Raw genomic sequence first — 27,791 nt, forward strand, 5'->3', positions numbered from 1 at the left:
TAATAATTGTGTGTGGTGGATGGTATTGTTTGTGAAATATTAATGGAAAAGCAATGTAGTATAATGTCTGACCAAAACTTAAACCCATGTGTCTTTCTAATGTGGGCCCAGGCTAGATGAGCAAAACCACTTAGATCCACCACCAGCACTGTCACTCATCTCCTACTGAGTGGATCATAGGATTCGCATCTTTCCTCATTCTCAGAAGTGCCCAGTAAGAGGGGTATATTAAGTCTTTACCTCAGTATACTTGGTATATTGCTTTCTGCTCTTTTAGTTTCTCTTTACTGTAAGAAGTGCTTGTTTAACCATCTCCCAGATCTGTTCTAGTCTATTTATTTATGAGTTGGTATTGACATTAAACCCCACCCCACCCTCAGACAGGGTCTCACTATGTAGCCTTGGCTGGCCTGGAACTGATTATGTAGACTAGGTAGTCTCATACTGACAGAGATCCACCTGTCTGAGTGCTGGGATTAAGGCATGTGCCACCATGCCTGGCTCTGACATTGGAGTTCTGTAGGTATAAAACACAAAAAGATAGCAGGCTACCAAGAGACTTGATACCCTATGAGCATATACAGGAGGAAGAAATCTCCCTCAGTCACAGTCATAGGGGAAGGGAGTAAGGGGAAAATGGGAGGGAGGGAGGAATGGGAGGATACAAGGGATGGGATAACCATTGAGATGTAATATGAATAAATCCATAAAATTAAAAAAACACAAAAAGGACAAAAATTCCTAGCTTTTAAAAAGCTTTACCAGTCTTAAACTACTGAAGTGTGATATAAGGCTATTATAAAACAATGAACTATAAAAGGATCCCATGTAAGCTCAGGTGAAGGGTTTTTATAAGTAGTAAGTTATTTCATTGGTAAGATATAAGTTTTCTCTCTAAACAAGTAATAAATGGAATAACAATAAAGATAATTGTTTATACTCGATCCATAAACATAGTTCTTCTGTGTCCTGTAGACCAACACATGCCCGGCTGGAGACGGTGAGTGACACAAGTGCTTTGTGAGAGGGATCACATTTTACAGCTACCAAGATGTTCTCTGAGGCATTATACTTTCCTGTGTCTGTGCAGTGCCACTTTGGTTAAATGGCTGTGAGGGTGCTAGATGGCTCTGAAAGCATCCTGGCTGTTTATTTTTAGATGTTGAATTGGACATATTTTTAGGAAAAAAAGATACAGAAGTTTGTTGACTATCTTAGACTCGGTATCTTGTGGGGAGGCATGGATGGTACAGTAAGAACTGTCATGACTTAGAGACACAAATGGCTAGACTGAAAATGTGACAGAAGCGAAGATGTTATCATCGGATCCATTAGTTTCTGCTTTGGATGATTTCTCTAATATGCTTCATTAGATTATGGTCATTTTCACTGTTCCTTGCTTTGAGATAACAAAGGGTAGGAGTATGGGTTTAGGTTTAGCTTCAAGAAGCACTACTGAGGTCTGCCCTCAATTTCCTTTTGACAATATCCTCTGGGGCTGCTTTGCCAGCTTTAGCGGAGGGTAGATACCCAGATCTGAGTCATCAGTTGCTGCTTCTCTTCTGGGCACCAGTCGCCTCTCACTTACACACCGCGAGTCTCACAGAACTACAGAGGCTAAAACCACACTTGTTTTTGTCTTCATCTCCTGAACGCTCTCTGTTGGGTCTCTTCGCCAAGGCGCTGCTGTCCCAACGGCCTCATTCCTTCGTTCATTGATCTTTCTTGTACTCTACAACTAATTAATCTTTCCATCAAGGTCACCTCCTTAAACGTCTTCTATTTCACATCACCTTGTATCCACCTTTCCAGGTTTTAATCACCATCACTGACTTCTCACCTTCTCCTACTCAATAAAATTAAAAGTAAAGTCTGGCTCTTTCCAGAAGGCAATGAACCAAACTATTTAATATACACACTTGGGGGCTGGAAACATAGCTCAATATTAGGATCTGTTCCACACACTTCAATATCTGGGTTAAATAGTAAGATAGGATACACTTTTACATTGGCTAGAAACATCTCACTCATCTCATTTTACCCCAAGATTAAAGTTTAAAATCAAATGTGTGTGTACATATATATGTTATGCATGTAATATGTTCTGTATTATATTGTTAAAAAGAAAAACCTGAGACAAATTAAATTTAACAGGCCTTGAGCGGAACAAGGGAAGGAGTCACAGAGTAGCACTCAGGGTAAAAAGCCATTTACAGTTTGTTAGTGGGGGGATATAGAAGTGACATAGAGAAATAGCCTGATGGTTTACTTTTATGCAGATGTGTGCTTTGGTTGTTTCTGACACTATGCAGTCTATAATCGTCTAGGTGCTCAGTGGCTGTGATTGGGGGATGACTTTGTTATAAGAAACTCTTGTTAGGTTTTGGTCTCCTTGCCAATTAGGCTAGGTTAGAGTTCTCCACATATGGACGCTATTTACAATGACTTTAATTTAAAGATATGTAAACTATTGGGCTGTGTATTACGTGTGTGATGTGTAATAAGCATTGTACACAGTTTAACACATATTAGTGCTTTTTAGCCTCGTGCTCACGTAGCTTAGCATCATCCATCTTCCTGTGCCAAATGCTCCAGTCACTTCGAGATGGCTCATGTCCTCTTTGTCCATCCTAGGTAGAGTTGACAACACGGCAGGGGACGAATCCAGTTGGTCATATTTCTTATATCATGATACACAGCCAGACAAACCCTTCATTTAAAAAATGAGCCTACTTTTTTTTTAAAATAGAAGTACACTGTGCAGTGTCCTAAAGGGTGAAAGCTCAGCTCAGCTGGCTAGCACCAGGGGAAACATTCTCCTTTTTCCTGTGGATTTCCTGTTCCTCTGGAGTTGTGTGAGGTGACAGCTCTGGTGCAGTCCCTAGATGGTATGAAGCCTTTGCACGGTGAGGCTCCTCACTTCCTTGTGTTCTACAGGAAACGTTCTGGTGAATGCTGCACTGGGGGCAAGGTGAGAATGCCTCTGTCATGTATAAAGGAGTGAGACCTCTTGGCCATTCAGGAATGGCATACACAATTTACTCAAAGATCATTAGCAAAGCACTGTGATTTCTAAACTTCTGCTTTAGATGAGTAGTCATGTAATAAGCCTTTTCTCTAGTTAAAAATTTAATTTTATAAACTTCATTATAAAAACATTGCAGATAAATAAAAATGTTATACACCAAAATTAACCCAAACTCTATCTTTAATATGCATAATGTTTTTACTTTATTATACAATCTCACGAACGGAGTATCAGTGTTCCCTTCTTGTGTTAGTCACTTTTCTGTGGCTATGATAAAACGCCATGACCAGTGTCATCTTGAGGAAGAAAGGGTGTATTTTGGCTGATGCTTCCACACCCTGGACTCCACCATGGCAGTAGTAAGGGGCTTGAGTCTGGAAGCTGAACTGATGACATTGTCATTCACACAGGAGCAGAGAGAGAGAGAGAGAGAGAGAGAGAGGAGAGAGAGAGAGAGAGAGAGAGAGAGAGAGAGAGAGAGAGAGAGAGAGAGGAGAGAGAGAACAGGGGGCGAGGCTGTAAACTCTCGAAGCTTACTATCAGTGACAGGTCCCTCACTTCCTAAGGGTTCTATAATCTCTCCAAACAGCGCTAGAAGCTTGAGGCCAAATTTACAAATGTACAGAGACATTTCTCTCTCTGTGTCTCTGTCTGTCTGTCTGTCTCTCTCTCTCTCTGTCTGTCTCTCTCTGTCTCTGTCTGTCTCTGTCTGTCTGTCTGTCTGTCTGTCTGTCTGTCTGTCTGTCTGTCTCTCTCTCTCTCTCTCACACACACACACACAGACATAGGCACACCCAACATGTATCCTGACCAGGGCTCCAGTGTTCGCTGACTTCTCTTAATGGTAGCCGTGCTGTCTAGGATAAATGTTTTTGAAAAGGTGTTGGCTAGCTATTTTTATTTCATTTCTTTTATAAAAGAGTTGTTTGTTTATATATTTTATGTGTATAAGCGTTTTGCCTGCATGGTTCCCCGAAATTCAGAATAGGGTGTTCAATCCCTTGGAACTAGAGGTAGAAGCGCTTGTGAGCTAGCATGTGGGTGCTGGAAACTTAACCTGGGTCCTCTGCAAGAGCAGCTGCGCTAAAACTCCGAGCTCTCTCCAGTGCTTGTATTTTCTTTCACAAAACGAGTCTACTCCTCTCCTTTACCCATTTCAGGCTGGATTATTAGTTCTTTTCATGTTTGATTATGAGTTTTTTATTTACTTTGGATATTAGCCTCTTGTCAGGTGAGTAGCTGGCAGTATTTCTCTCATCACTGTGCCCCAGCATCCTTCTCTCCCCACCTCTCCAGTGCTGCGGTTAGAAGTGTACCACTGAGCTAGCTGTGCTTGTGACTTAAGATCCGAGGGTGCCATCGTATGTCTTCAGGCTTGCGTCGCAGGTACTTTTATGACTGAACATCTCCTGTCCCCACCTTAATGTCTAAGGTCCCCACCTTAATGTCTAAGGTCTTGAGTCTAATTGCATTGATCATCCTGCGGGACAGAATGGGGGCTGGCTCCATTCTTCTGCATGGGTTATCCAGTTTCCCATCTCCACTTGGTAAAGAGGCTGTCTATTTTCCAGCCAAGCTTTTAAACATTTTGTTAAGAAGCAGGTGACTGTGGCTATGTGTGAGCCTAGGACATAAATCACAACAGAATCTGCTGCTTGTTTTGTGGCCTGGTCAAACACTGTGGCTTTATAAATATTTTCTAACAAGATCACAGAAACTTTGCTCGGTCCCTCCAAGTGTTTTTAAGCTGAGCCACATCCTTTGAAAACTCCTTGCTATTTAGAAGACTCAGCATGGATTTAGTGTTTGTAATTATCAATCTTGAGATACAGAAGCAGGTTTGGTTGGAAAAATATATTTTCTCTGTCCTTCTTTTAAGTTTCTGTGTTTAATTTATGCTTTGTGCTATTTTCTTCTCATGTAAGAAAAATCTCTCTTCCTCCGGGCTTGAAAAACTTTTCATCTACTAATTTTATCATCTTGCCCTTTTACTTCTTTGATCTAGCGTCCTTCTGAGTGTGTCAGGTGTGTGACGTGTGGACTCCTTGTTTCTTTTCTCCACATGGAAAGCCAGGTTTTCCAAAATCACTTGATAAACAGTCTGTTACTTGATCTTTGACACTGCTTTTTATATCATCACATATCTTTGTAATCTATATATATGTTTCTATTCTTTGCTTTTATGTTTTTTCTTTTCTTTTTTTTTTAAAGCTAGCACCATATGTCTCGTATAAATGTGAGTTTGCAAAATGTCTAATTACTGATCCTAGAGGAGTACCTGCTTTTTTCAGTGTTCATCTGTCCATATGTGGGTTCTATATATTCTTCCATGTAAGTTTGAGCAGGTGATTGAAGTTCTGATTTTTAAAATTCTGGTGTTTTTGTTTGTATGTGTGTGTGTGTGTGCGCGCGTGTGTGTGTGCGTGCGTGCGTCGTGTGTGTGTGTGTGTGTGTGTGTGTGTGTGTGTGTGAGAGAGAGAGAGAGAGAGAGAGAGAGAGAGATTTTCACCATATTAATTTTGCGAATCCATGAGCACAGAAAGTCTATTTATTAAAAAATAAAAAGAAATTTTTACTGTCTGCTTCAAGATTCTGTAGTTTTCATTGTCATGTTTATTCCTGGATGTTTTATTTTCCAAATCTAATATGAAATTTTTTTCCTTCCTGATTCCTCCTTATTCAGGAAGTTTGTTATACAGAACAGTGCCTGGCCTTTCTGTTTGACTTTGTAGTCTGTTTCATCCCTGAAGTGTTTAACAGACTTAAGAGTGTTTTTGTTGGAGTCTTGACAGTATAGGCTCAGGCCATCTTCAAATAGGGATAATTTGTGGTTTTTATTTTTATTTTTGTTGTTTGTTTGAGACAAAGTTTTACTGTGTAGCCTTGGCTGTCTTGGACTCACTTTTTAGACCAGGCTGGCCTTGAATTTACAGCAATCCACCCGCCTCTGCCTCCCAAGTGCTGGGATTAAAGGCGTGCGCCACCACGCCCAGCCTTCTACCTTTTGTATTTGTATCACGCTATTTCTTTTTTATCTCCTTATTTTTCTGCCTAGCACATCAAGTACTACATTACTAAAATGGAGAAAGCCTGGGCACACTTAGTGGTTCTGCATGTTAGAGAAATAGCTTTTATTTATTTATTTAGTTAGTTAGTTTGGTTTTTCAAGACAGCATTTCTCTGTGTAGCCTTAACTGTCCTAGACTCGCTTTGCAAACCAGGCTGGCCTTAAACTCACAGAGATCCACCTGCCTGTGCCTTCCAAGTGCTAGGATTAAAGGCGTGAGCTGCCACCGCCCAGCTATTTTTACTTATTTTTTCTGTTTATTCTAATGCTGGATGTAGATGCAGAGGTATATTCCTTCCAGTTTTTGTTTCTTCAGAACTTTCTTTTCAGAAATAGATGCTGAATTTTATCAGAAGGCCATTCTGCATTTACTGAGATGGTCACATGACTTCTGTCCCTCAATCTGTTTATGTGGCTTTATTACTTTTTCTTACTACGTTGAATCCCCTTGCATGAAGCCAACCTATTGGTGGATTAAGATGCTGGAAATGTGCTGTTGAATTTGGTTTGCAAATATTTTGTTAAGATTTAACCATGTTCACATGTTCATCAAGAAAGTTGTTTTCTAGTTTTATTTCTTTTTATTGTCACACATTGCAAACTTTACCTGGTTGAGTACTGAGGCTCTCCTGCTTCCTAAAAGGATTTTGGTAGATTCCTTTCCCTTCTGTCTTATGGACTATATTTGAATCTGGAGATTTTCCCTTAGAATTATACTCTAGAAGAATCTCTCTGATCTAAGCCTTTGCCTTTATCTTTGAGAGTCTTTACTAATTTTGGTTTTTTCCCTCTTGCTTAGTTTGGTTAAGGGTTTGTGGATCTTGTTACCTTTTCAAAGGCCCAGCTGTTGGTTTCATTGGTTCTTTGTATCATTCTAGTTTCATTAATTTATGTGATGTTTAGTCTTTGTTTTTGTCTACTAATATCTGATTTTTTTTCTTGTTTTTCTAAGATTTTGAGGTGCATATTAATTTATTTACTTTGGATAACAACAACATTATTATTATTATTAATTATTAATTATTATTGAAAGTGCTCATAGTTACGAACTTCCTCCTTAGAACTGCTTTTGTTGTGCTTCCGATGTTCTTGTTCTTTCATTTGATTCTAAGAATTTTTTCATTTCTACCTTAATTTTTATTTATTTATTTATTTTTTTATGACCTGCCAATCACTGAAGAGTCTATTATTCTGGGCCTGTGAGGTGGCTCAGTGGGGAAGGGCACTTCCTGCCAACACTGATGACCTTAATTTGGTCCCTGAGATCTACATGATAGAAGCAGGGAATGAGCTGCCACAAGCTGTCCTCTTGACTTCCACACATGCTCCTTGGCGCGCGTGTGCCTCCACACATACACATACACAAAGCAAATAAAGTTAAAAGAAAGAAAAAAGTTACAGAGAGGAGTGGCTTACTCTGCCAGAGGTGGTAGCACATGTATGTGATCACACCATTCGGAAGGATGAAGCAGAAGGATCCCACTGCGTCCAAGGCTATTTGGGGCTGTTTAGTTAGTTCCTGGCCACAGAGGAAGGACCCATTTGAAATGAAGTGCACTGTTCCATCTCCATATATTTGTGGGAGTTCTTCTCACAAAAGAGCTACTTTTATTATTTTTCGTTTATTTGGATGCAAATATGTACGTGCAAGCAAGGCCAGACAAAGGTGTTGGACTCCCCAGAGCTGGAGTTACAGGCACTTGTGAGCTGTCCGGAGTGGATGCTGATGTTTGAACCCAAGTCCTCCAGAGTATAGGAAATGCTCTTAACCGCTGAGCTGTCCCCCAGCCTCTATTTGATTTGTGCATCTAAGCAGTAGGTTCTAGTAGCTGTTATGCCATTGCTTCTCTAATCTGCCTCCTTCCCTGGAAGCTGTTGCACTCACCCCATCCCTACTTGAACCTAGGCCACCTTTCTGCCTTTGTAAAGAGGGGGTTCCTCTATTGCAATGGCTCTCAAGTTTTCTCGGGCTGCGACAGTGTTTCATGTTGTGGTGACCCCTAATCACAGTCACAACCCACAGGTCACCCCTGCTACTTTATAACTGTAATGTTGCTACTGTTATGAACCATAATGCAAATATCTACTATTCAGGATATCCGATATGTGACCCCAAAAAAGGTGTCATGACTCAAAGGTTGAGAACCACTGCTTTATTGTCATGTGTTCTGTCAGAAGAACAGCAATCAAAATAAAACAGATTAAGTGAAGGCTAACTTGACGTGGTGGCAATTTGAGCACACAGAAGGCCGAGGCCATGAGTTCAAATACTCCTTAGGCTGTAAACTAGTTTAACAAGGGAAGGGAAAGAGGCAAGAGTTAACTACGTCACCAGAGCTAATGGAAGCCAAATAAACAAGAAACCCCTGCTGTCAAGCCCTGGGGAGGGCACAGAGCCAGAGACTTTCTGCCCTCTGTGCTCCAGTGAAGAGCTGGTGCCCTGCATCTTGTCTATAAGACTGTGGCTCTTGTGTGAGCTCAGTGTCTTTTTACTGGTTAGGGCAGACAGAATGCTTTCTTCCTGACTGTCCTGGGGGCTTCATAGTCCTTAAGGTACAGTAGGTTCCTACGTATTTGGATGCATCTGGTTTTCAACTTCTCCCCCTCCTCAGTTCCACTAAAGGTATTTAATAAAATAACCTTAAAAACAAAACTGGTTTTAAACAGATTGCTTTAAAATTCCTCTTTGGGTTCGGGTCACTTGAACTAGGTTATGGGCCCCTGTAGGGTGCAGACCACATGGTCTGCTTCTTTGAATTCTTACTGCAGAACTTTTGTCAGAAGCTTTCCCCAGAGCTGTTGGCTGACTCAGAAGCAGAAGGTCCCTGGAATAAGAATGAGGGTAACAAAGTTGACACCCAGCTTTGGCACTGCCACTGCCCAGTCTTATGATGCTGGCAGAATCTGGAACCTTCTCATTGCTTAGCTAACTCTTTGAAACTGATGATAATGTCTGCTGTACAAGGACTAGGGATGTGGCACAGTGGCTAAGTACCTTGTTTATCATGCCCTGTGTTTAGTTTAGCTCCCAATGCCAAAATTAAAAACAAAAACAAAACAAAACAAAACAAAAAAACAAAAAAACTTTGTTCTGCCTGTTTCATTAAATACTGACAGATGCCGGGCGTGGTGGCGCATGCCTTTAATCCCAGCACTCGGGAGGCAGACGCAGGCGGATCGCTGTGAGTTCGAGGCCAGCCTGGTCTACAAAGTGAGTCCAGGATGGCCAAGGCTACACAGAGAAACCCTGTCTCGAAAAACAAAACAAAACAAAAAACAAAAAAAAATACTGACAGATGTCAAATGACCTCTACCCCACATAGGTTTATCCATAAGGACTTTCTAAGTCTATGGTGCCTGCCTGTACTAACAAGTACTCAGGGGTTGATTGACTGCGCGCGCGTGTGTGTGTGTGTGTGTGTGTGTGTGTGTGTGTGTGTGTGTGTGTGTTTTCTTTACATTTTACACTGTTGCTGGTGTCATGCTCAAGAGCTGAGCTGAGGTTTTTGACTCTTCCATACACAGGATTACTCCTTTCAGTGTGATGATGCATGGCCCTGTGTACTTCTACCCTTGCAGCTGTTCCTGTGTTTATCTAGCTCTCTGGGCTTTGTTTACCAGGGTAAGAGGAACATTTCCAGCTAGTGCTTGAATGTAGAGCTAATTCTATCTGCACAAAGCTGTGTTAGTTGCAGTGTGAAGCTGTTTGTGGAGAGGGAAGAGAGAGGAGAGAGGAGAGAGAGAGAGAGAGAGAGAGAGAGAGAGAGAGAGAGGGACAGTCACTGGGGAACAGTAATGGATAGTGAGCCCGCAGGCCATCATCAGATGAATTGTTCTCAACATGAGTATAATAAATATAACAAAGTAAATATTTTAAGTTTTTAAAAAAAATAATAAAATAACTAGAAGTTAGGAATTCTAACAAGCAGGTCACTCGGGCTGTTTTGTGTTTGTCTTACTTTTAGTTTTGTTTTCTTTTTAAAGACCATGTCTTGCTATGTAGTGCAGCCTTGCTCGGAACTCACCATGCATCCTAGGCTAGCTGTGAAATCACAAGTCTACTGTATCAGCCTCCTTACTACTGGAATGACAGGCATGTGTCACTATGTCTTCCCTAAGATGCTTTTCAGGAGGCAGCACCCATACCAGCTCTCCTTGATAGGCCATTGCCCATGGCAATGCTGTGTATATTGTCTATTCAATAGCTGTGCCTTTGGCCAGTTGGTTTATTTTTGGTACTCTATCCAAACAAATACAGAATACAGCTCAGTTGATATGAATTAGGATAAAAATATGAATAGCTGAGCACATTCAAATATACAGGATGACTACTTTTGTTAGTATGATTGACATGTTTTCATCTAGTAAGGGGAAAATACAGGAACCAAAAATCCTTTGAAATGGATGTCCCTGTGTTTGGGGGTGGAGCACACAAGTGAACCCCGAGAAGTACTGCTGGCTTCTAGTCTCAGTCAGCCAGTTTGTATAGCTAAGAAGTAGGCTTGAAGTAAGACAGCATCAGCCCAATCTATTCTCCACTTTTATTTATTATGTAGTCCAGGCTGGCCTAGATTCACTACACATCCAAAATTGGCCTTGACTTTACAATCTTTAGTTTCAGCCTCCCAAGTACTGGGACTATAGGTGTGTACCATCATGCCTTGCTCTCTAAGGAATTCAGCAAGTTGGCAAGTGTGTCCTCATGGTATCCTCAATCCTCAGCTCCTGGAAGAGACACAGAAGTTTGAGTCTCTACACACATGCCTTGACTTGACAGATTATTTTGTCTAGACAGAAAAAGAGAGCCAATGTATTCCAGCTGAGACTAGCTGGAAAATACAAAAGCTTTCCGTTTCTCACCACAATGACTTTACTCTATTATAAGCTGAGTTCTCTCTTGAAAAAAACAAGGGCTCTACCCTTTGTTTAATCTGGCTATTTTTAAAATAGTTGAGGCATATCTGTTATATCATCGAAAAATATTTTATGTGGTGCTTGGAATTCAACCTGCGTCTTGAGAAATTTTAAGTAGCTCTGTACCACTGAGTGACTTGACCTTCTACGACATCTCTTCCCATGTAATCCAGGCTGGCCTGGAGCTCACTGTATGGACCTGGCTGGCCTCAAACTTGAGATAATATTGCTTCAATTTTTCTATGCAAATTGGCCCTCCAACTCAGGAGAAGTATAATGAAATCTTTCTCAGCTTCATTTGTCACCTATATTGTCAATGGCATAGTAGTTTTAGCCTGCGTTCCTAACTCTATTACTGCCTTTTAAAGAATAATATAAAATAAACACCCCAATTGTAGTTTTAGCATCAGATACGTCACAATACATCTCAAAAAAACAATTCTAAGCTACACCTCATCCTTCTGTAATCCAGGGATCAATAATCTTCAAACCAACTAACTGTGGCCTTCAGATATTAAAACAAACTGTGGATGTAATGCACACATATAGACTCTCCTTATTCTCTAAATAATAAGTTATCACACTGGTTATTCATACTGTATTGGGGATTACAATTATTATAGAGATAATTTTGAGTATTTAAGAGGCTGCGTGGGTATTATATGTAAACAGGGAACATTGAGCATCCTTGGACTTTGATGTCTACGGTCCATGGCAGGAGCTCTGGCACTAGTCATCCATGGGTACTGAAGGACAGCTGTAGTCTAATAATGGAATTATTTGGATGTAAATAATTTGACTACCTGGAGTCTATTATCTAAACTAATCAGTGTTCAGGACTCTGTGTTGCCTAAAATGCACAATACAGTGCATCCTCATGTATGATCTGATGCATGTGTTCATGATTGGAGGAATTTGTGATTCAAAATCTCCAACATCAGTAGGCTGCCGCGCACAGTAGCTTTTTCATTTCTATCACAGATATGAACGGTCTCTGGGTGTGGAGATGACATTTTGCCTCTATTTTCAAATGTCTCAATTGACTTTTTTCTCTAATGGGTTTTCTGTGTCTTTGATATGCACTAAGTGAGCATTATCCAACCAGGGACTTCAGAATGACATTTTTCTAATTCTTTCATTTCTTTTGCACCTTTGGGTTGATGTTTTTCTTTTCTGAGTGCTTTTCTTTATTCATTAGGTACATTTTTTCATATCAAAATAAAATTTTATACAGGAAAAGACAAGATAAATGCTTCAGTATTTTTATTATTTAATTCTCTGATGTCATTGTGGATGTGGATTTTGCCACTGTCTAAAAATGATAATTTTATTTTTCCCAATACTCTTAATTTATTCAGTGTGATTTAAATGTACTGATTTCAATTATTTTTATTTCTGCAGTAGAATGCTATTTGATGGTTATATAACCTTCAATCATGTGAATAAGCACACCTTAAAAACAACTAAAACTTGCCATGCATGGTGACATCTGCTTGTAATTCCAGCTCTTAAGAGGCTGATACCAGCTTAATCTACATGTTAAGTTCCAGGCTAGTGAAGGCTTCACAGAGAGAAACTGTCTCAGGAAAATGCAAATTGGGCCCAGAAAATGGCTTTTTGGGTAAAGGTGTCTGCCATCAAACCAGACTGAATTTGAGTTCTAGGACCTAGGTGATCAGAACTGACTGTCCACATACAATGTGGCAATGTACACACACACACACACACACACACACACACACACACACACACACACACACATCCCACATGCTCTGTCTCTTTTTCATATATATAAATATATATATACATATATACATATGTATATATATGAATAACTGTAATAAAAATTAAAATACCCATCAAAACAAACCCAAATGAGTGTGTTTTGTTGTTGGACACTTTAGGTTTGCGCTGTCCTCAGGTGCCATTGATGCACACACTATTATGGGAGGGTTCATGTTAGATGTTTCACATACATTGTCTCATCTAATCTTCTTACTAACTCTGTGATACGTCACTCTCAGACTCGGATGGTTGCTAAATTGAGCCTTAAATGTTTCCTGTCCATTATATGGATGACATTCTGCATTTCAGGCTGTCTTAGGCTCAGGAAGAGCAGAGCAAGAAACCCAGTAAGGGTGACATTGTGGTTCTGTGAGTTCTCATTGTCTTCCCCAGTCTCCCCTCCTCAGGGTTTTCAACAGCTGTCTTTTCCTTCTGCCTAGTTATAGTGATGCATATGTGATTAGTGTGGCCGTCTCCGAGGCGGCACCATTTCAGGAACAGGAGTATGTACACTCACACTCACGGAGTTGTCAGAAAGACTGTGAAAGAGTTGAGGCCTTAGCATTTGACAGGACATATAAGCATGTTGGCAGGGAGCCCTGAAAAAGGAAATTGACGGAAAGTGCCCAGAGAAATAGAGAAAATAAGAGGGGCACTCATGAAGATGAGAGGCAAGTGTCTTAAGGGGCAAGTGGAAGGAACAATGTCATTGGTTGCATTATAGTTTGAGTGTGAGTTGTACAATATATGGTCATGTTTTGAAGCTAGGTGATGTGCTATTCGGAATGATGATGGAAACCTTAGTATGTGAGCTCCTGCTGGAGACAGCCTGGTGGGGATGTCTTGTCTCTAGACCTTTCCTCCCTGCTTTCTGTCCACTATCAGGTGAGTTGCCTCACCTTATGGTTCATCTGCTAGGGTTTTCTTATACATCCTACCGGAATCACCCATGGACTATGGACTGTGGTAGGGACGAAAACCAGTAATTCTTTCAGTTAATCTGTTTTCTACAGGTGCTTGCTTGACATAACAAGAAGTCTGGCACAAAGGCTCTACACTGTTTACCACTTTCTGTTTCTCAGCGTGGATGGAAGTCAAATTAGAGTGTGCTGAGCCAGGAGTAAAGGAATAAAAACAATGACACCTCTATACCTCCAGCTGCTTTTTATGTGAAGGAAGTTCCCCACCTTAAAAAAAAAAAAAAAAAAGACAACAGTAATTGGAAATAAGTGTTGTAGGTTCAGGGAATACTTGGGGGATATCTATCTATCTATCTATCTATCTATCAACCTATCTATCAATCTAGCTATCTATCTATTTTTGGTTGGTTGTGGGATCAATCCTAGATTCTTATACATACTTAGTTAGCCATCTACCTGTGAGCTACATCCCCAGCCTGGGCTTTCTCTGGAATGTGGCAGTTAAAGGGTGTAAGTGCTTGTTGAATGGTGGGTCCAAAGACGGAATGTTACGAGGTTAAGGAACACTACAGAGGAAGTTGAGCATCAGGTGACCCAGTGGCATGAGCTCTCAAAGGAGCTTATGCTTTTCAAGGGCCTTAAACCATTTGAAAGTGTTTGTGGGGCCCGAGGACAGCATTGCCCACCGGCTTTCTTGTCCCTTAAATATGTAGTAATTGCAACAAGATGCCTCCTTGTGAGAGTACTTCAAGGCAGGGAGGTCCTCAAGGGACAGCCCAAATACCATTGTTAGTACAGGCAGAGAAATTCTCTGGACATGGTTCTCAACCCATGGCCACACAGATTGAGAACCTCTCTGAACTCACTTTGACGAGTGGTGACTTTGGTGCTTATACTCATTTACTTTGCTCTGTTCCCTCACAAACTAAGCCCTGTTCCCTGATTTCCTATTGTCATTGTTGCTGCACAGTGTCTGAGTCATACAAAGGAACTGTAGCCGTGTAAGAGCTGTTTTCAACCACTTCGTGCTCTGTGCACAGTGGGAATGCTGTGGGAATTAAACACTCGAGATTTGAGGTGCAGTTTCCTAGGTGATCATTCTAGTTGGGAACAGATAAACCTCAGTTCTGTAGAGGGGGAATCTTTCATTTTACTTAAAAATGTGTTGGGAGCAATGTCCAGGAACTGGTGGGGTTGGGTGGTCTTTCTCAGTGGGCCCCTGTGTGTCTTTGTCAAATGGCTACAAAGGGCCTCCATGTTTGCTCAGCTCCCACATTGCACTTTCCCTTCAGATGTACTAATCTCCTAATCAATGTATATGCTCTGTGCTGGTCGATGATGCAATATGCACTGTTTAACCACAGAACTTTAGAAAGAAATGAGGGCTGCACAGGTCACCAGGTGCCATGGGGTCTAAAGAAACACTGTTTAACAGTTAATGTTTTTACTATTAAGGCCTCTCTTTCAAATATAGAATTCCAAGAAATAGAGAGGTGTTGTCTTAAAGGCTTATGGTAGGGCAGAAGGGCAAAAGGAAATGTGTGTGTGTGTGTGTGTGTGTGTGTGTGTGTGTGTGTGTCTAGAATATGAATGAATATGCATTATTGAATAGCATTGTAATCTTCTAGGCATTCTCTAAATATTTATCTTTTCTTCCCTAAAAGTTATCAAGTTTTCGGCTTGTGTTGCTCTAAGGAAGCATATTACTTAACCGAAGGAATATGTATTAAAAAAAAGATTTCACAACCATTTAAGTAAAACGGTCAGTTACATAAAAGAGTTATAGATGGATCTACAATGGTGTGGAAGGGGCTCACAGAAGGTTTTTCACAGTCCTTGATTTTGATTTAAAGTTGAAAGATGAATTCATGAGAGGGACAGAGAATAGGACTCAAGAACTGAGGATAGTTATGACCAGATGGGACCCTGAAGAATTTTCTGTTTCTCCGGCTTTAGTTTGTGGATATTGAAAAATGTTACATGAATTTCTCAGTTTCTGAGGGGTGGAGTATTAGTTGTTTGTATCAGATTTTGACCTGAGACTGCGTCTTTTTTATTTCCCAGAATTGTGGAACCTATAACAAGACCAAATACCCATTGGACATCAAGGGAGACTTTACTCTTGCCCGAGATTAGAAATGGGAGACAAGCTGGGCACAGTGTCACACCATGTCTGTAATCCCAGCACTCTGGGAAGCAGAGGCACAGGCAGATCTATGTGAGTTTGAGGCCAGCCTGGCCTAAAAAGTGTGTTTGGGACAGCCATGGCTAGCTATACAGAGAAACCCCGTTTCGAAAAAACAAAAACAAACAAACAAACCAACCAAACCAAAACAAAAACAAACACAAAAAAAGAGAGGGATAAAGTTGCAAATTAGATTCTCAACCCTTGGGAGGAAGAGGTTTTAGTTAAGTTGTGAAAGAAGTGAGAAAGAGGCATAGACAAATAAAGGGAGGGATTTTCATGTCTTTTACGGGTCTTGTTCAAGTTTTCCCAAGAATTGGAGTGTCAACTCTTTTCCATCCTTTTATAATATTTGTAGTCATTCACTGCATAGCAGTTGTCAGCTGTCATGCCACTAGAGGGTGTGGCATTTAGCACCCAGATAGGAGTGTGGAAGTTTGACATCAGCTGGCACTGAGGCTGTGATCTTCAATCCCACCAGTTTCTAGTCCACCTGAATAGGAACTTCTGGTTGACCTGCAGCCTGTCCTCAATAATACATCTGATCAGTGTGGGACAGAAATTCAGCCAGGTCATCAGACACTACTCTAGGTGGTCACTAAAAATAGATTAGAGACTGGACCCTTGACTCTCATGTCTGTCTATCTTTAGAATCTGAAACAGTGACCAGTGGAGTAGCAGTGGCCGGGGTGCCCATCACTCTGTTCTTCCTAGATGGTTCTAAGGCACAATGAAGGTTGAGACATGGACCAGGAGGACCCTGTCTCCTAGGGCCTGCTGTTGATGTCTTATTATGTTATAGGCATTGGTCAGCATCCAGCATCCAGAGGCACTCATGGAGATTTTCCTGAATTTTTTTTTTTGGAAAAAAAGTACAGGGCCAGGGCCTCATAGAAATAGGTTTATTACGGAGGGTACTCAGGAGAATGAGAGTGGGTAAGAGAGCTGGAGAGATCCTGGTTTCAAAGTCCCCGGGCCATGAAATTATCCATTCTTTATAGCTCATTTGCAGAGAACCCACCCTCTCCATCATCTGCAAATGGTAGAGCTTTTTCCTGTTCATGCTGTTTGGTTATATGTAACATACGGTCATTTGGATTCCCAATCTTTCTCCCCCATTGGTTCCATTCCCTCAATTGTCAATCTTCTAGTAATTACAATGTTTCAGTCTTCCTTCAGAATTTCGTACATGCACACAATATATTTTGAATGGTCTATCTACTAGGGACTACATTCCTAAAGAAAACTGAGCCTGCCCCCCTTAGCAGCCACCAAGTGACGGCAGCTTCTGGCCTATGGGAGGGGGTTTGTGCCCCTATGCTATCCACAGTGAATATTAACTGTCCTGATGTTGTACAGGAGCCATGACTGCTGTGAGCATAGCAGGCTGTGACGTCACATGCCCTGACCTCCAGACCTCCGACTCTTACAGTCTTTCTGCCCTTCTCTTTTGATGTTCCCTGAGCCTTGTAGGGAGGGGGTATAATATAGGTGTTCAGTTTATTTCTAAGAATTCCACGGACATTTATTCTGTAAACCTTGTCTTGATGCTACTGGTACCTCCTTTATAAAAGGATGGTAAAGAGTTGACACTCCAATCCTTGGGAAAACTTGAACAAGCATCTTAATGGTGCTTCTCTGGAGAAATAATAAAGTATTTACATTCAGACTTTGGTTAGAGATGCTTCTTGTTTTTAAAAATTCTTTAGACTTGTTTTATTTTATTTGTATGGGTGTTTTACCTGCGGGCATGTTTGTATATCACATGTGTGCAGTGTCTGCAGAGGCCAGAAGAGGATCCCCTGGAATTGGAGCCGTGGATGGATGAGGGCCACCAAGTGAATTCTGGGAACAGACCCATGGTCCCCTGTAAAAAAACAGCAACTTCTCTTAACTGCTGAGCCATATTTCCAGACCCCACACATAGCTGCTTCTATGTGTGCTGTCTTGTTCCTTTTCAGGATTGACTTTTATTTTCTGGCCATCTTTCTTGTCTTTTCTATGGGCCTCACTCTTTCTTTGTCTGTGTCTCACTCTCTGCCTTTCCCTAGTGCTGGGTTAGTTAGTCTGTGACATTTCTAGGCCCAAATGATGGCAGTTTGGGGCACTCACTGCTTCTTAAAAAAAAAAAAAAATCCTCCAGACCGTGAACAAAAAGAAAGAATTGCTTAATTGAATCCCAAAGGGCTGGAGGTTCCTTTCAGATGGAGAATGCATAATCTGTAACAGAGACTATTCTCTTCTGACATAAGATGTCTTTGGGAGTCTGGGAGAGCACACCCGTGCAGCCCTTTCCTATGTGGAGACTGGCCCCGTACTGCAGTTTCGTTCACTGGGCTCCTTTCTTCACACAAGTAGCCTTGGAGACTGTTGCTCACTAGCGATGTTTACCGTCCTCTCTCTGGAGGGTTCTGAGCCAGGTGATGTGCCAACGCGCCTCTAATGACTGTGTCTCACACGCAGGGCGAACTCTGTTGGAGAAGCTGTTCAGCCAGCAGGAGAACGGGCCTCCTGAAGAAGCGGAAAAATTTTGCTCCAGGATCATTGCCATGGGCCTTCTGCTTCCTTTTAGTGACTGCTTCAGGGAACCGTGTCATCAGAACTCTGGGTCAAGTTCAGCTCCGTTTGATGTGAGTAGGATTATCCACTTCTGTCTGCGGCGGGGGGAGGGGGGTGAGGGAGGCACGGGGACACTGCAGTTGGAGTAGTAGCTGTGGTGTTTGTCCAATCACCTTATAATTTAAAAAACAACACGTGTCCCTGGGCCACTCAAGGGCCCAGATTGTCTATTTCTGATTTTCTTTAGACTAGAGCATTAAATGTAGTTGGAAAGCCTCCTTTAAAAAAAACAAAAACAAAACCAAAAAACAAAAACCCAAAAACCAACCAACCAACCAACCAAACAAACAAAACACAAAACAAAAACCCAAAAAACAAATAATCATTATACTTTTCTAACCCTGCTCTAATCAGTCTAATTAAGATCACCCAGAATTTTTCTTTGAGGTGAAGATTGAACAGGCATAGGCAAGAGTTTCTTACCAAACTAGACCTCACACATCAGTATTTCTGGGCTAGTTACAGGCATTCCTTCAGAAGCAGTACCACAGGGCAAAATACTAGTCCCAGTGGGTCACGAGTTTCCATGGGCACTAGAATGCTCTGTGAGCGTTTTCCCAACTCATTTCTGCACTAAACATTGACAAGCAGGAGCAGCAGCTTCTGCCCTTCCCCACACCCCCGCAGCAAGGGTTAATAGTGTGGAACCAAAAGGCATGTTTGTAACGAGCACATCACGAATATCAGCATCTTCAAGCACAGTAGTGTTAACTTTCTCAGGTATGTGGTATGTGCGTGGCATGGTTCTGAGGAGGATGCTCCTAAGACTGAGACAGGCAAGGGTTCTCATATGTGCATCTCTCAGGAGAAACCGAGATGTCTGGGTGGATGCCTTCTGTGGAGTCCAGGAGCTGAGTGTTTGTGGACACTGGATTGTGATCAACATGGGTAACTACATTTTTTCCAGTACTGCCAAGCGTTCCTCAAAAGACAGTAAATGTGAACAGATGCTGAAGTCAAAAGCTGGTGCTAGAGCCAGGTATGGTGGCCCGTGGCCATAATCCTGGCACCCGGGAGGCTGATGTAGGAGGAACCAGGGTTTCAGGCCAACCTGAGCTACACAGCGAGGCATTCGTTGGCCCCAGATCCAAAGAGCATGAAGAGGTGATTGTAAATAGCAGTGGCCATGCTCGCTGCTTTCTTCTTCCTCCTGTTTACCACTCCTAACTGGTGATCTTTCCTATCCCTCTTTAGTATGAGTGGAAGAAATCTCATAAAATATTGTGAGATCTCAGTTCTAACCTGTGAGAGAAATTTCTAGATGACACCATGACTCAGGAAACATCTTTTAGGTTTATTTACGTATTTCTTATGAATGTTACTTAATGACATGGCAGCTCATTGCTGCTACGTAGAGCATTTTCTTTTCTGGAAAGAATTAGATAATTTCAAATTTCTCCTCTCTTCTCCATGGGAGCTGGGTGAGGCTGGAGACAGAGCCTGGGGACTGCAGTGCAGTGAGTGATAGAATGACAAACACCGGTTTCTATCAGTATGGAATTTGGAGATAGGGTAAACAGAATATGGGTAGAAGGAAACATGAGCTCTGTCTCTACCACCTGATTCTAACAGCCGTTGGCATTTTCCCTGGAGCAGCTGTGACTACTTATGAGGTGCCCTCAAGATCTAGCCTGTCGATGCTCCCTCATTAAAGAAGGGCATCAGGGTGGGGTCATGTACTCTCACCTGAGATTCCAGCCACACTTCGCAGCTCTATGTAACTCTGTCCTAGCTTCCCATGGTCTTGTGGCCTGGAAGGTGTTAGCGTATATGGTGTGTTAACTTGAGAGGCGGGGAACCCCATTTCTGCAGTTATAGGGAAGTCGTCATTCTGGCAGGAATGAGCATTTTCAGTGATGTAGCTGTGGGGGGTGTCATCCACCTTACTGTAGCACCCCTTGCCCTGGCTCTGAAAATAAGCACAATAAGGCCATTGGTTGGACGCGTTGGGTTTCCGTGGGATGATTATTTTGATTTGTCATTGTTTCCCTCACTGGGATGAGTAGATGTGAGAGTGTGAATTTGCTCATATTGTCCCAGAAGTTCACATAGTAGTCTAGCACTTGCCTTTTTCTTTAATGAAAAATATTATCAAATTAACTTTATTTTCTTTATGAAAACTCACAACTAAAAAGCCTTTTCTCTCAGTAAATGTGAAATTGGAATAAACTGAAAATAACGGATAATCCTATCCCTCCCTCCCTTAAAAAGTTTTTATGATTTTTTTTTTTTATTTTTTTACTATTGTGATCTGAAGAGTAAACTCAGGTTTCTAAACATGCTAGGAAAGGGTTCTTTGTACACATGAGCTACATCCTGTGCCTTAAGTTGACCTGCTTACTTCTCCTTTGTCACCTTAGTGCTAGAGAGACTAGAAATGCTTCTTTCACCACGCTGTCCTGGAAGGTAGCTAAGTGTCACATGAAATTAAAAAAAAAAAAAAAAAAAAAAAAAAAACCCACAAAATAGGGATTTCACTCCCCAGCTTGAAGTGATTGTTTTCCTCTTTGCCACCCTCCTTGGCTGTGTATAGCCTCTCTAGGCCTCACACCGACTGAGCACAAAGTGAAGAGGAAATTAAAGGTACACTCATGGGAAATGCTGTTCCATATTCCAAAATAGCAGCTCAGAAACAGCACCAGGGCTTACTGAATACAGAGTTAAGGATATTTTTTTTTCCCCTGCAAACTACAAAGGAAGCAAATACACAGTCTGGAGACTGAGGTGTCAGTGGGGGTGGGAAGGGATGCACTCCTCTCTGGGGAGACATGTTTCTGATAATTAGTCTCTCTGCTGATTTCCAGAAAAGAGTTGTTGTTGTGAGCATTTCCAACCAACAATTCTCCCAGGAACAGTTCTTCACAAGATGGAACCCAGTAGGAATGGGCTTGTAGCTGGCACTCTTCCTGTCCCTTAATTCTGTAACAGCATTCTACCTGACTGTTAATGCATGTCATTAAAAATATATATTTTTTGATATGGGGGATTTAACTAGTGCAGCTTATGGATTGACCTACTTCAGCTAAAGATTTCTGATGTAAGTCTCTTATTATCCTGTATTTTCTATGGCTTGTCATTTTGATTCCTTGTGCTGTACAAAATATAAAAGAACACCACATTTCCCCCTTACGATACTTGATAAAGGTTTTATGAACTTTGGAGAAGCATGGGAGAATGGCAAAGTAGAAGGATCCAGAGGATCCTAGAAACCTACAAGTAGAACATTATGATAGGCAGATTTGGGCCCAGAGGTCCCGCTCAAACTAAGGCACCAGCCAAGGACAATACAGGCGGTAAACTTTAAACCCCTACCCAGATCTAGCCAATGGTCAGAACATTCTCCACAGTTGAGTGGAGAGTGGGATATGACTTTTTCACATACTCTAGTGCCTCACATTTGACCATGTCCCCTGGAGGGGGGGACCTGGTGGCACTCAGAGGAAGGACAGCAGGTTGCCAAGAAGAGACTTGGCACCCTATGAGCATATACAGGGGGAGGTAATCCCCCTCAGGAACAGTCATAGGGGAGGGGAATAAGGGGAAAAGGGGAGGGAGGGAAAAATGGGAGGACACAAGGGATGGGATAACCATTGAGATGTAATAAGAATAAATTAATAATAAAAATTTAAAAAAATTAAAAGAGGCATGTAGTTTTGAGCGTCGATGTTAACTTATTTACAAATATTAAGGAAATGCATGCTAGGTGTCAATAAGATTCACTATAAAATAATTTAAATAAAAAGGAAAGCTTTATTAAAACAACAACGAAAAAGAGGGAGGGGAGCGCTATGGGTATAGGTCAACGGTCTGTGTGGTGTTTTCAGTGAGGATGGTCCCCGTGGGTTCATATATTGAATGTTTCGTTTCCAGACAGAGGGGCTGGGAACGACTGGGATGTATGGGTCACTGGGGGGGGGGGCATTTGAGGTTTTTAAAACCCACACTATTCCACGCCTTTCCCAGTTAGTTCCCCCCCACCCTTTCTCTTTCTCTTTATCTCCCTCCCTTCCTCCTTGCCTCCCTGCCTGCCTACCAGCCTCATAGTTGTTTTCTCAACATGCAAGCCCTTAGCTAGTGCTCTAACACCATGCTGGCTGGCCTGCTGCCACACTCCTGGCCATGATGATCATGGGCTCAGCCTCTGAAACAATAAGCAAGCCCCCAATGAAATGACTTAAGTTGCTTTACTCATAGTGTCTTCATGGCAATAGAAAACTAACTAAGACAATCTGTGATTCCAGCCCTTCAGAGGCTGAGCTGGAGAATTCATGGGTTTAAGGCCAGTGTGGTCTATCTAGTAAGAGCATGTCTCAAGAATAAATAAATCAAATTATGAAGGAAGGAAAGCAGAGTGTGCAGGTCAGGGAGAGTCAGCACTAAGAAATGAAAATGATAAGGGTGGCAGAGACAAAGATACCAGCTAGGTTCCCACTCTGGTCCCCTTAGTTAGGTAAGTGTGCCTGGGCCTGATTGGCCAGTTTTATCTGCATGGAGGAATTCAGCCATGCCAATTCCTGACTGGTTGACATTTACAAATATCTACAGGTCTTCATTCATTGACAAGGTCCTGGAGATAAAAATGAGACTCTCCAGAGAGTTGGAGGCTTCTTTCTTATTGGAGGATAGTTGTGATTGGGAAATTTTATATCATTTTACTGAATGGATTTTCTCTGTTTGTTTGTTTTATTTATTTTTTTCTATTGGAGATAGAACCTATAGAACCTAGGGTCATATAATATCACACTATGCAAGACTCCTGCTACCAAGCTACATCCTCAACTCTTGTTTCTTGTGTTTCTGAGAGGTGATTCGTGTGTCAGTTGATTTGGCTTTCCTTCCACTTTTATTTGGGGGTTTTCTTACTGAAGAGCCTGTTGTTGAGGGCTGAATCCCTAGCACCATTGGGAAGGAAGCAAGAAAACCACTGAATTAAGGACAACACAAGACTAAACAAGATAGAAGTACAGTTACACTGATAGCCAGCCAATATCACGGGACAGAAAAAGGCAAACAAGTAGCCACACTTAGGTTACAGCCTGTGGGTGAGGCATGCTCTACCCTCTTCCATCTCCAGAGAGTACCAACGCAGCAGTGAGATCTGTACAGGATCATAAATCCCACTCAACAAGCACATTAAAGTCCTTGTTGTAGGGAAGTCAGTTGGCTACAGAGATTGGTCCAACACTGACTGAGTTCAAGGAGGCTCCAATGTGATGGGTTCTGTTTCCAGCCACCAACGGATGGACTAATGAGCAACTACCTTTTGCCGCTGGTGGGCTCACCTTCTATGACCTAAACTTTTTAGGACTCCTCTTCTGCTGCCTTCTGCCATTGTGACACACTGACCCCACTTCTCTGACTTCTGACCTCTTCTTGTTAAGAGGCTCCTAGGGAAGTTCAGATTTAAACAACAGGTCCTCTCTCGAAGTGTTGCCTAGACATGGCCTCGAGAGACATGGAGAGTGGCAATGTGGATTGTCTCTTGAATGCTGCCTTTTCACACAGGAGGGGCCACCGATCCAATAAATCTTCAAATTAGATTTAAGGCTTTCTAGAATTCTGGTCTTATTCTTTGGCCAGGACTGCCAGCCTTCTCAATGGGCCACTGAGATTTTATTTTGATTTGTTTGTGTGTGTGTGTGTGTGTGTATCTTCTTGCCCTGACAGGGAGCCTTGGCTGCAGCTATGTGCTGGAGCCATGTGCTGCCTATTCCTTTCAGCTGCATCTGTCTTCTGTTTCTCTGCATGTTTTAGTTGTCCCACTAGCTCCTGTATGATTTCTGACACCCTTCTAATCTTCTTGTCTCTGAATTGGAAACAAATCTTTGTTGTGACTCTGCTCAGTCACCGTATCAATTAGTGGCAGATTTGTATCTTTAATCTGGCGTGTAGGTGAAGTTTTACTTTTGAAAAAAGATTTTATTTTATTTTTAATTATGCATGCATGTGTATCTTTGTGTGGGTATGTGCACTTGAGTGCTCTTGACACCCAGAAGAGGATGTCAGATTTCCTGGAGCTGGAGTTATAGGCAGTGGTGAGCTGTCCAGTGTGGGTGCTGGGAACTGAACTTTGGTTCTCTGCAAGAGCAATACCTCCTAACTACAGAGCTATCTATCCAGCCTCGGTCCTACTCTCTCTCCAGACACTCTTCAGAGTTACATGCCTCCCCTGTAGTCATCATGCTTGCGCGTCCATCTGTACAACTGTCTACAATATTACATATATTATAGCTGAGTGTCCGCAGAGTAATGTCTAAATGCAAATCAGTAATGCTTATGTGGCTGTATCCTGCACTCATTGCAATGTATGTTTTCAGGCACATGTTAGGCTATATGTGTCATCAAACATACCTTCTCGTGTATAAGCACATTCTAAGATAGATGTGGTGGTTCATGCCTGAAGTCTTAGGAAGCTGAGAGAGAAAGAATGCCATGCATGTGGGCCCAGTCTCAGCTCTAGTGTGAGGTCAGTCCAGCTCAGGTTACACTGTGAGACTCTGCCTTAAGGAAAAGGAAAAAAAAAAAAAAATGTTTTGATCGGGTACATGATTTAACACATTTAAAATATATACTGCTTTGTTAATCTTACATAAGAAGGGAAAATACATGGTTCTTTTCATTTGCATTATTATCCATCCAGGACTACCACTGCAGGGTTGAGGTAGTGGCAGAGCACACGGCTAATCCGTGTGAAGTCTCAAGAGTCCAAAGAACATGTGGCCTGATGACAGAGGTGGCCACACAGAGCAGCATGGTTTCTATACACACTCATCCTATGTGGCTTAGGTCCCAGTATCAAATCAGAAGGAGGCGGACGCAGCCCATTGGGGCGTGACATCCTCTTTCCTGTCGGCTTCCTGATTGTTGTGGTTAGAATGTAAAATGTCTCCTATGGGCTCACGTATACCGACACTTAGTAGATTCAGTCCCAGAATAGCAACAACAAAACGTGTGGTGAGTACAGTAATGGTGATTGCTGTTATACCACTTAATGGCTGTGTTCTGTGCTCAGTAGAGATGCTGCCATCTCCATACTGTGAGTTCACTGAAGTGGACACAATGCAGTTTTCAAAGCATTTTTTTTTTTTTCATGAAAATTGGAGAGAAGTATATGTAAAGAGAAAGGATTATTAGGATAGAGAAGGCTGACAGACGAGAGTAAGATAGGAAAGAAAGATATCACATTGTCCTTTATGTGATATATATGTTACATATATTTATAATGTATGTATGTACATATATGTATATATGTATAACGTATGTATGTAACATATATAAATATATGAGACACAGAAGCAGACCGGGACTCTGTGGGGAAGGAGGGTAACAGCAAGAGTGGGAAGGAAGGGTCTACCAAGGAAAAGGGGGAAGGGCTGAATTTGAGCACAGTACAATGCTGGGTGGCTCAGTGAAGCCTGCCTGTTTCATAGGGAAGCTCACTCATTATTTGGAATGCTAGCTAAACATTTTTTAAAAGCGGAAATCTCTAAGAAGACACATTTGGGATACACTCTTTAAGGCAGTGACAAGCTTTCTTTGTGTTTGCTCATTTGAGAGGATCATGCCGCCCCAGACACACAGTTTGGCTTCCGGACTTGTACATTGAATCTCCCGTTTGGCACACAGTGTGCGGTGGTTCCCGATTCAGCTTGATTGTAGGTGATGGACGTTTATTAAAGCAAGAGATTCAGCTCAGCTCTTCCCTCCTGATTTTCTTTCCCTTTCCTTTCGCTGGCTATGCCTGAGCAGCCATCATTTCTGTGTGAAGAAAGTATCTTCGTCATGCCCCTCTTCCCCTGAGCAGTATGCGCGGCCATGTGGCTTCCACTGAAGGGTAGAATCGGGACACAATGACCAAGGGAAGGTGCTTTGTGCACAGCACATAGCCAGCCAGGTCAAGCATTTGCAGGTTCCGTTTCCTCATCCTTACCAGACTTTGGAAACTTGGAAATTATTTTATAGTCTGGATCAGAAGATAACAAAGGTTTTATGTAGAATACAGTTACTGTTGTACAGACTTTGACAAGCCACTCCATCCTGCTCTCCTGTGGATTACACAGGAAATGCACAGTCTATAAAAATGGCTGTGTGTGCCAAATAAGTGGGGTGGAGCAGGGCAGCTGCAGAGACTAGGATAGTAGGCTGCATTTGGCTGTCTCCTGGTGTATACTCTGGAAATATGTAGACGGTGAATGCATTCAATGAGTCTGACTTTTCTCTCTCTACCTATATGTGGTTACCAATCAGTCACAAAATATTTATTGGGCAGTTTCCTGGTAGAGAACGGAGAGAAACCGAGAGGAGAGCCTTGCTTTTCCTTTAGAGAGGAGGAGGGGTCACAGTATGTTTAGAGGTTGATGGAGCAGTGAGCTAAGGAGTGAATGGGACCTAATAAGGAGTGTAACATTAAAGATGGAGGAGATTAACATTCAAGATTGTTATTTTTTAGTTCTGCAGAGCCAAGAAGGGTGAGATATAAATACAGGCATATTCTTATAAAAGAGGAAGATGAACTTGAGTGGGATGGGGGAGCAGAAAGGGCACAGAAGCAGTCAGCCTTTTGATATTTATGGCTGAAAGCTGCCATGGCAGGAGGGGCTCCCAAGCTCGATTCTCCATGAATTAGGTATCTCTGCAGGCTTATACGAGGTGTAGGATTTATATGAAAGCTCTTTCATTTATTTGGATACTATATGAGGGTTGAATAGAAATGAAAAGGATGCTTATGGGAAGCAATGGCATATATTGTCACTTGGCCTGGTGTCCTTTGTGTCTGGCAAAAAGGGGTCATTCGACTGCTCTTGAGTTGGCTTTGCATGAATGTATTGGCTACTTTTCTCATTGCTGTAATCAAACAGCTAACAAGAGGCAACTTGCAGGAAGAAGGGCTTTTACTTGGCTCTGTTGCTATAGTGTGTGTGTGTGTGTGTGTGTGTGTGTGTGTGTGTGTGTGTGTGTGTGTGTGTGTGTGTAGCCTGGCAGAGCTGTGGCAAGGGCATGGCTCACAGCTCTAGCAGCAGGATCACAAGGCTGATCATTCACAACTAAGTAGACCAGAAGGCTGAGAGAGTGTGTCTACCTCCTCCTCATGTTTTTTTTTTTCTTCCTCAGAGTATGAGTTATTTTCTCAGCATGACTCATTTTTCAGGTTGTACCAGGCTTTAGGTCACTGTCAGTTCCGTGCTTGGTGCTTATTTTGAATCCAGGACTTCATGCCTGCTAATCTTATGCTGTACTGAACTTCACCACTAGCCGTCAGTGATTGCAACAGTC

The 27,791-nt window shown here is 42.0% G+C and overlaps 1 protein-coding gene across 1 annotated transcript in view; it reads left to right on the forward strand.

Annotated features, from left to right (window-relative positions):
- The window catches only part of Fmn2 (formin 2), a 302,083-nt gene that overhangs the window by 13,394 nt on the left and 260,898 nt on the right, over positions 1-27,791 (forward strand). The window contains exon 2 of the mRNA XM_051147935.1: positions 18,363-18,529. Coding sequence (XP_051003892.1) covers positions 18,363-18,529 — 167 coding nt within the window. The remainder of the gene's footprint in view (positions 1-18,362; positions 18,530-27,791) is intronic.

This window comes from Acomys russatus, chromosome 6, assembly GCF_903995435.1.
Source record: "Acomys russatus chromosome 6, mAcoRus1.1, whole genome shotgun sequence".
Lineage (NCBI taxonomy): Eukaryota > Metazoa > Chordata > Mammalia > Rodentia > Muridae > Acomys > Acomys russatus.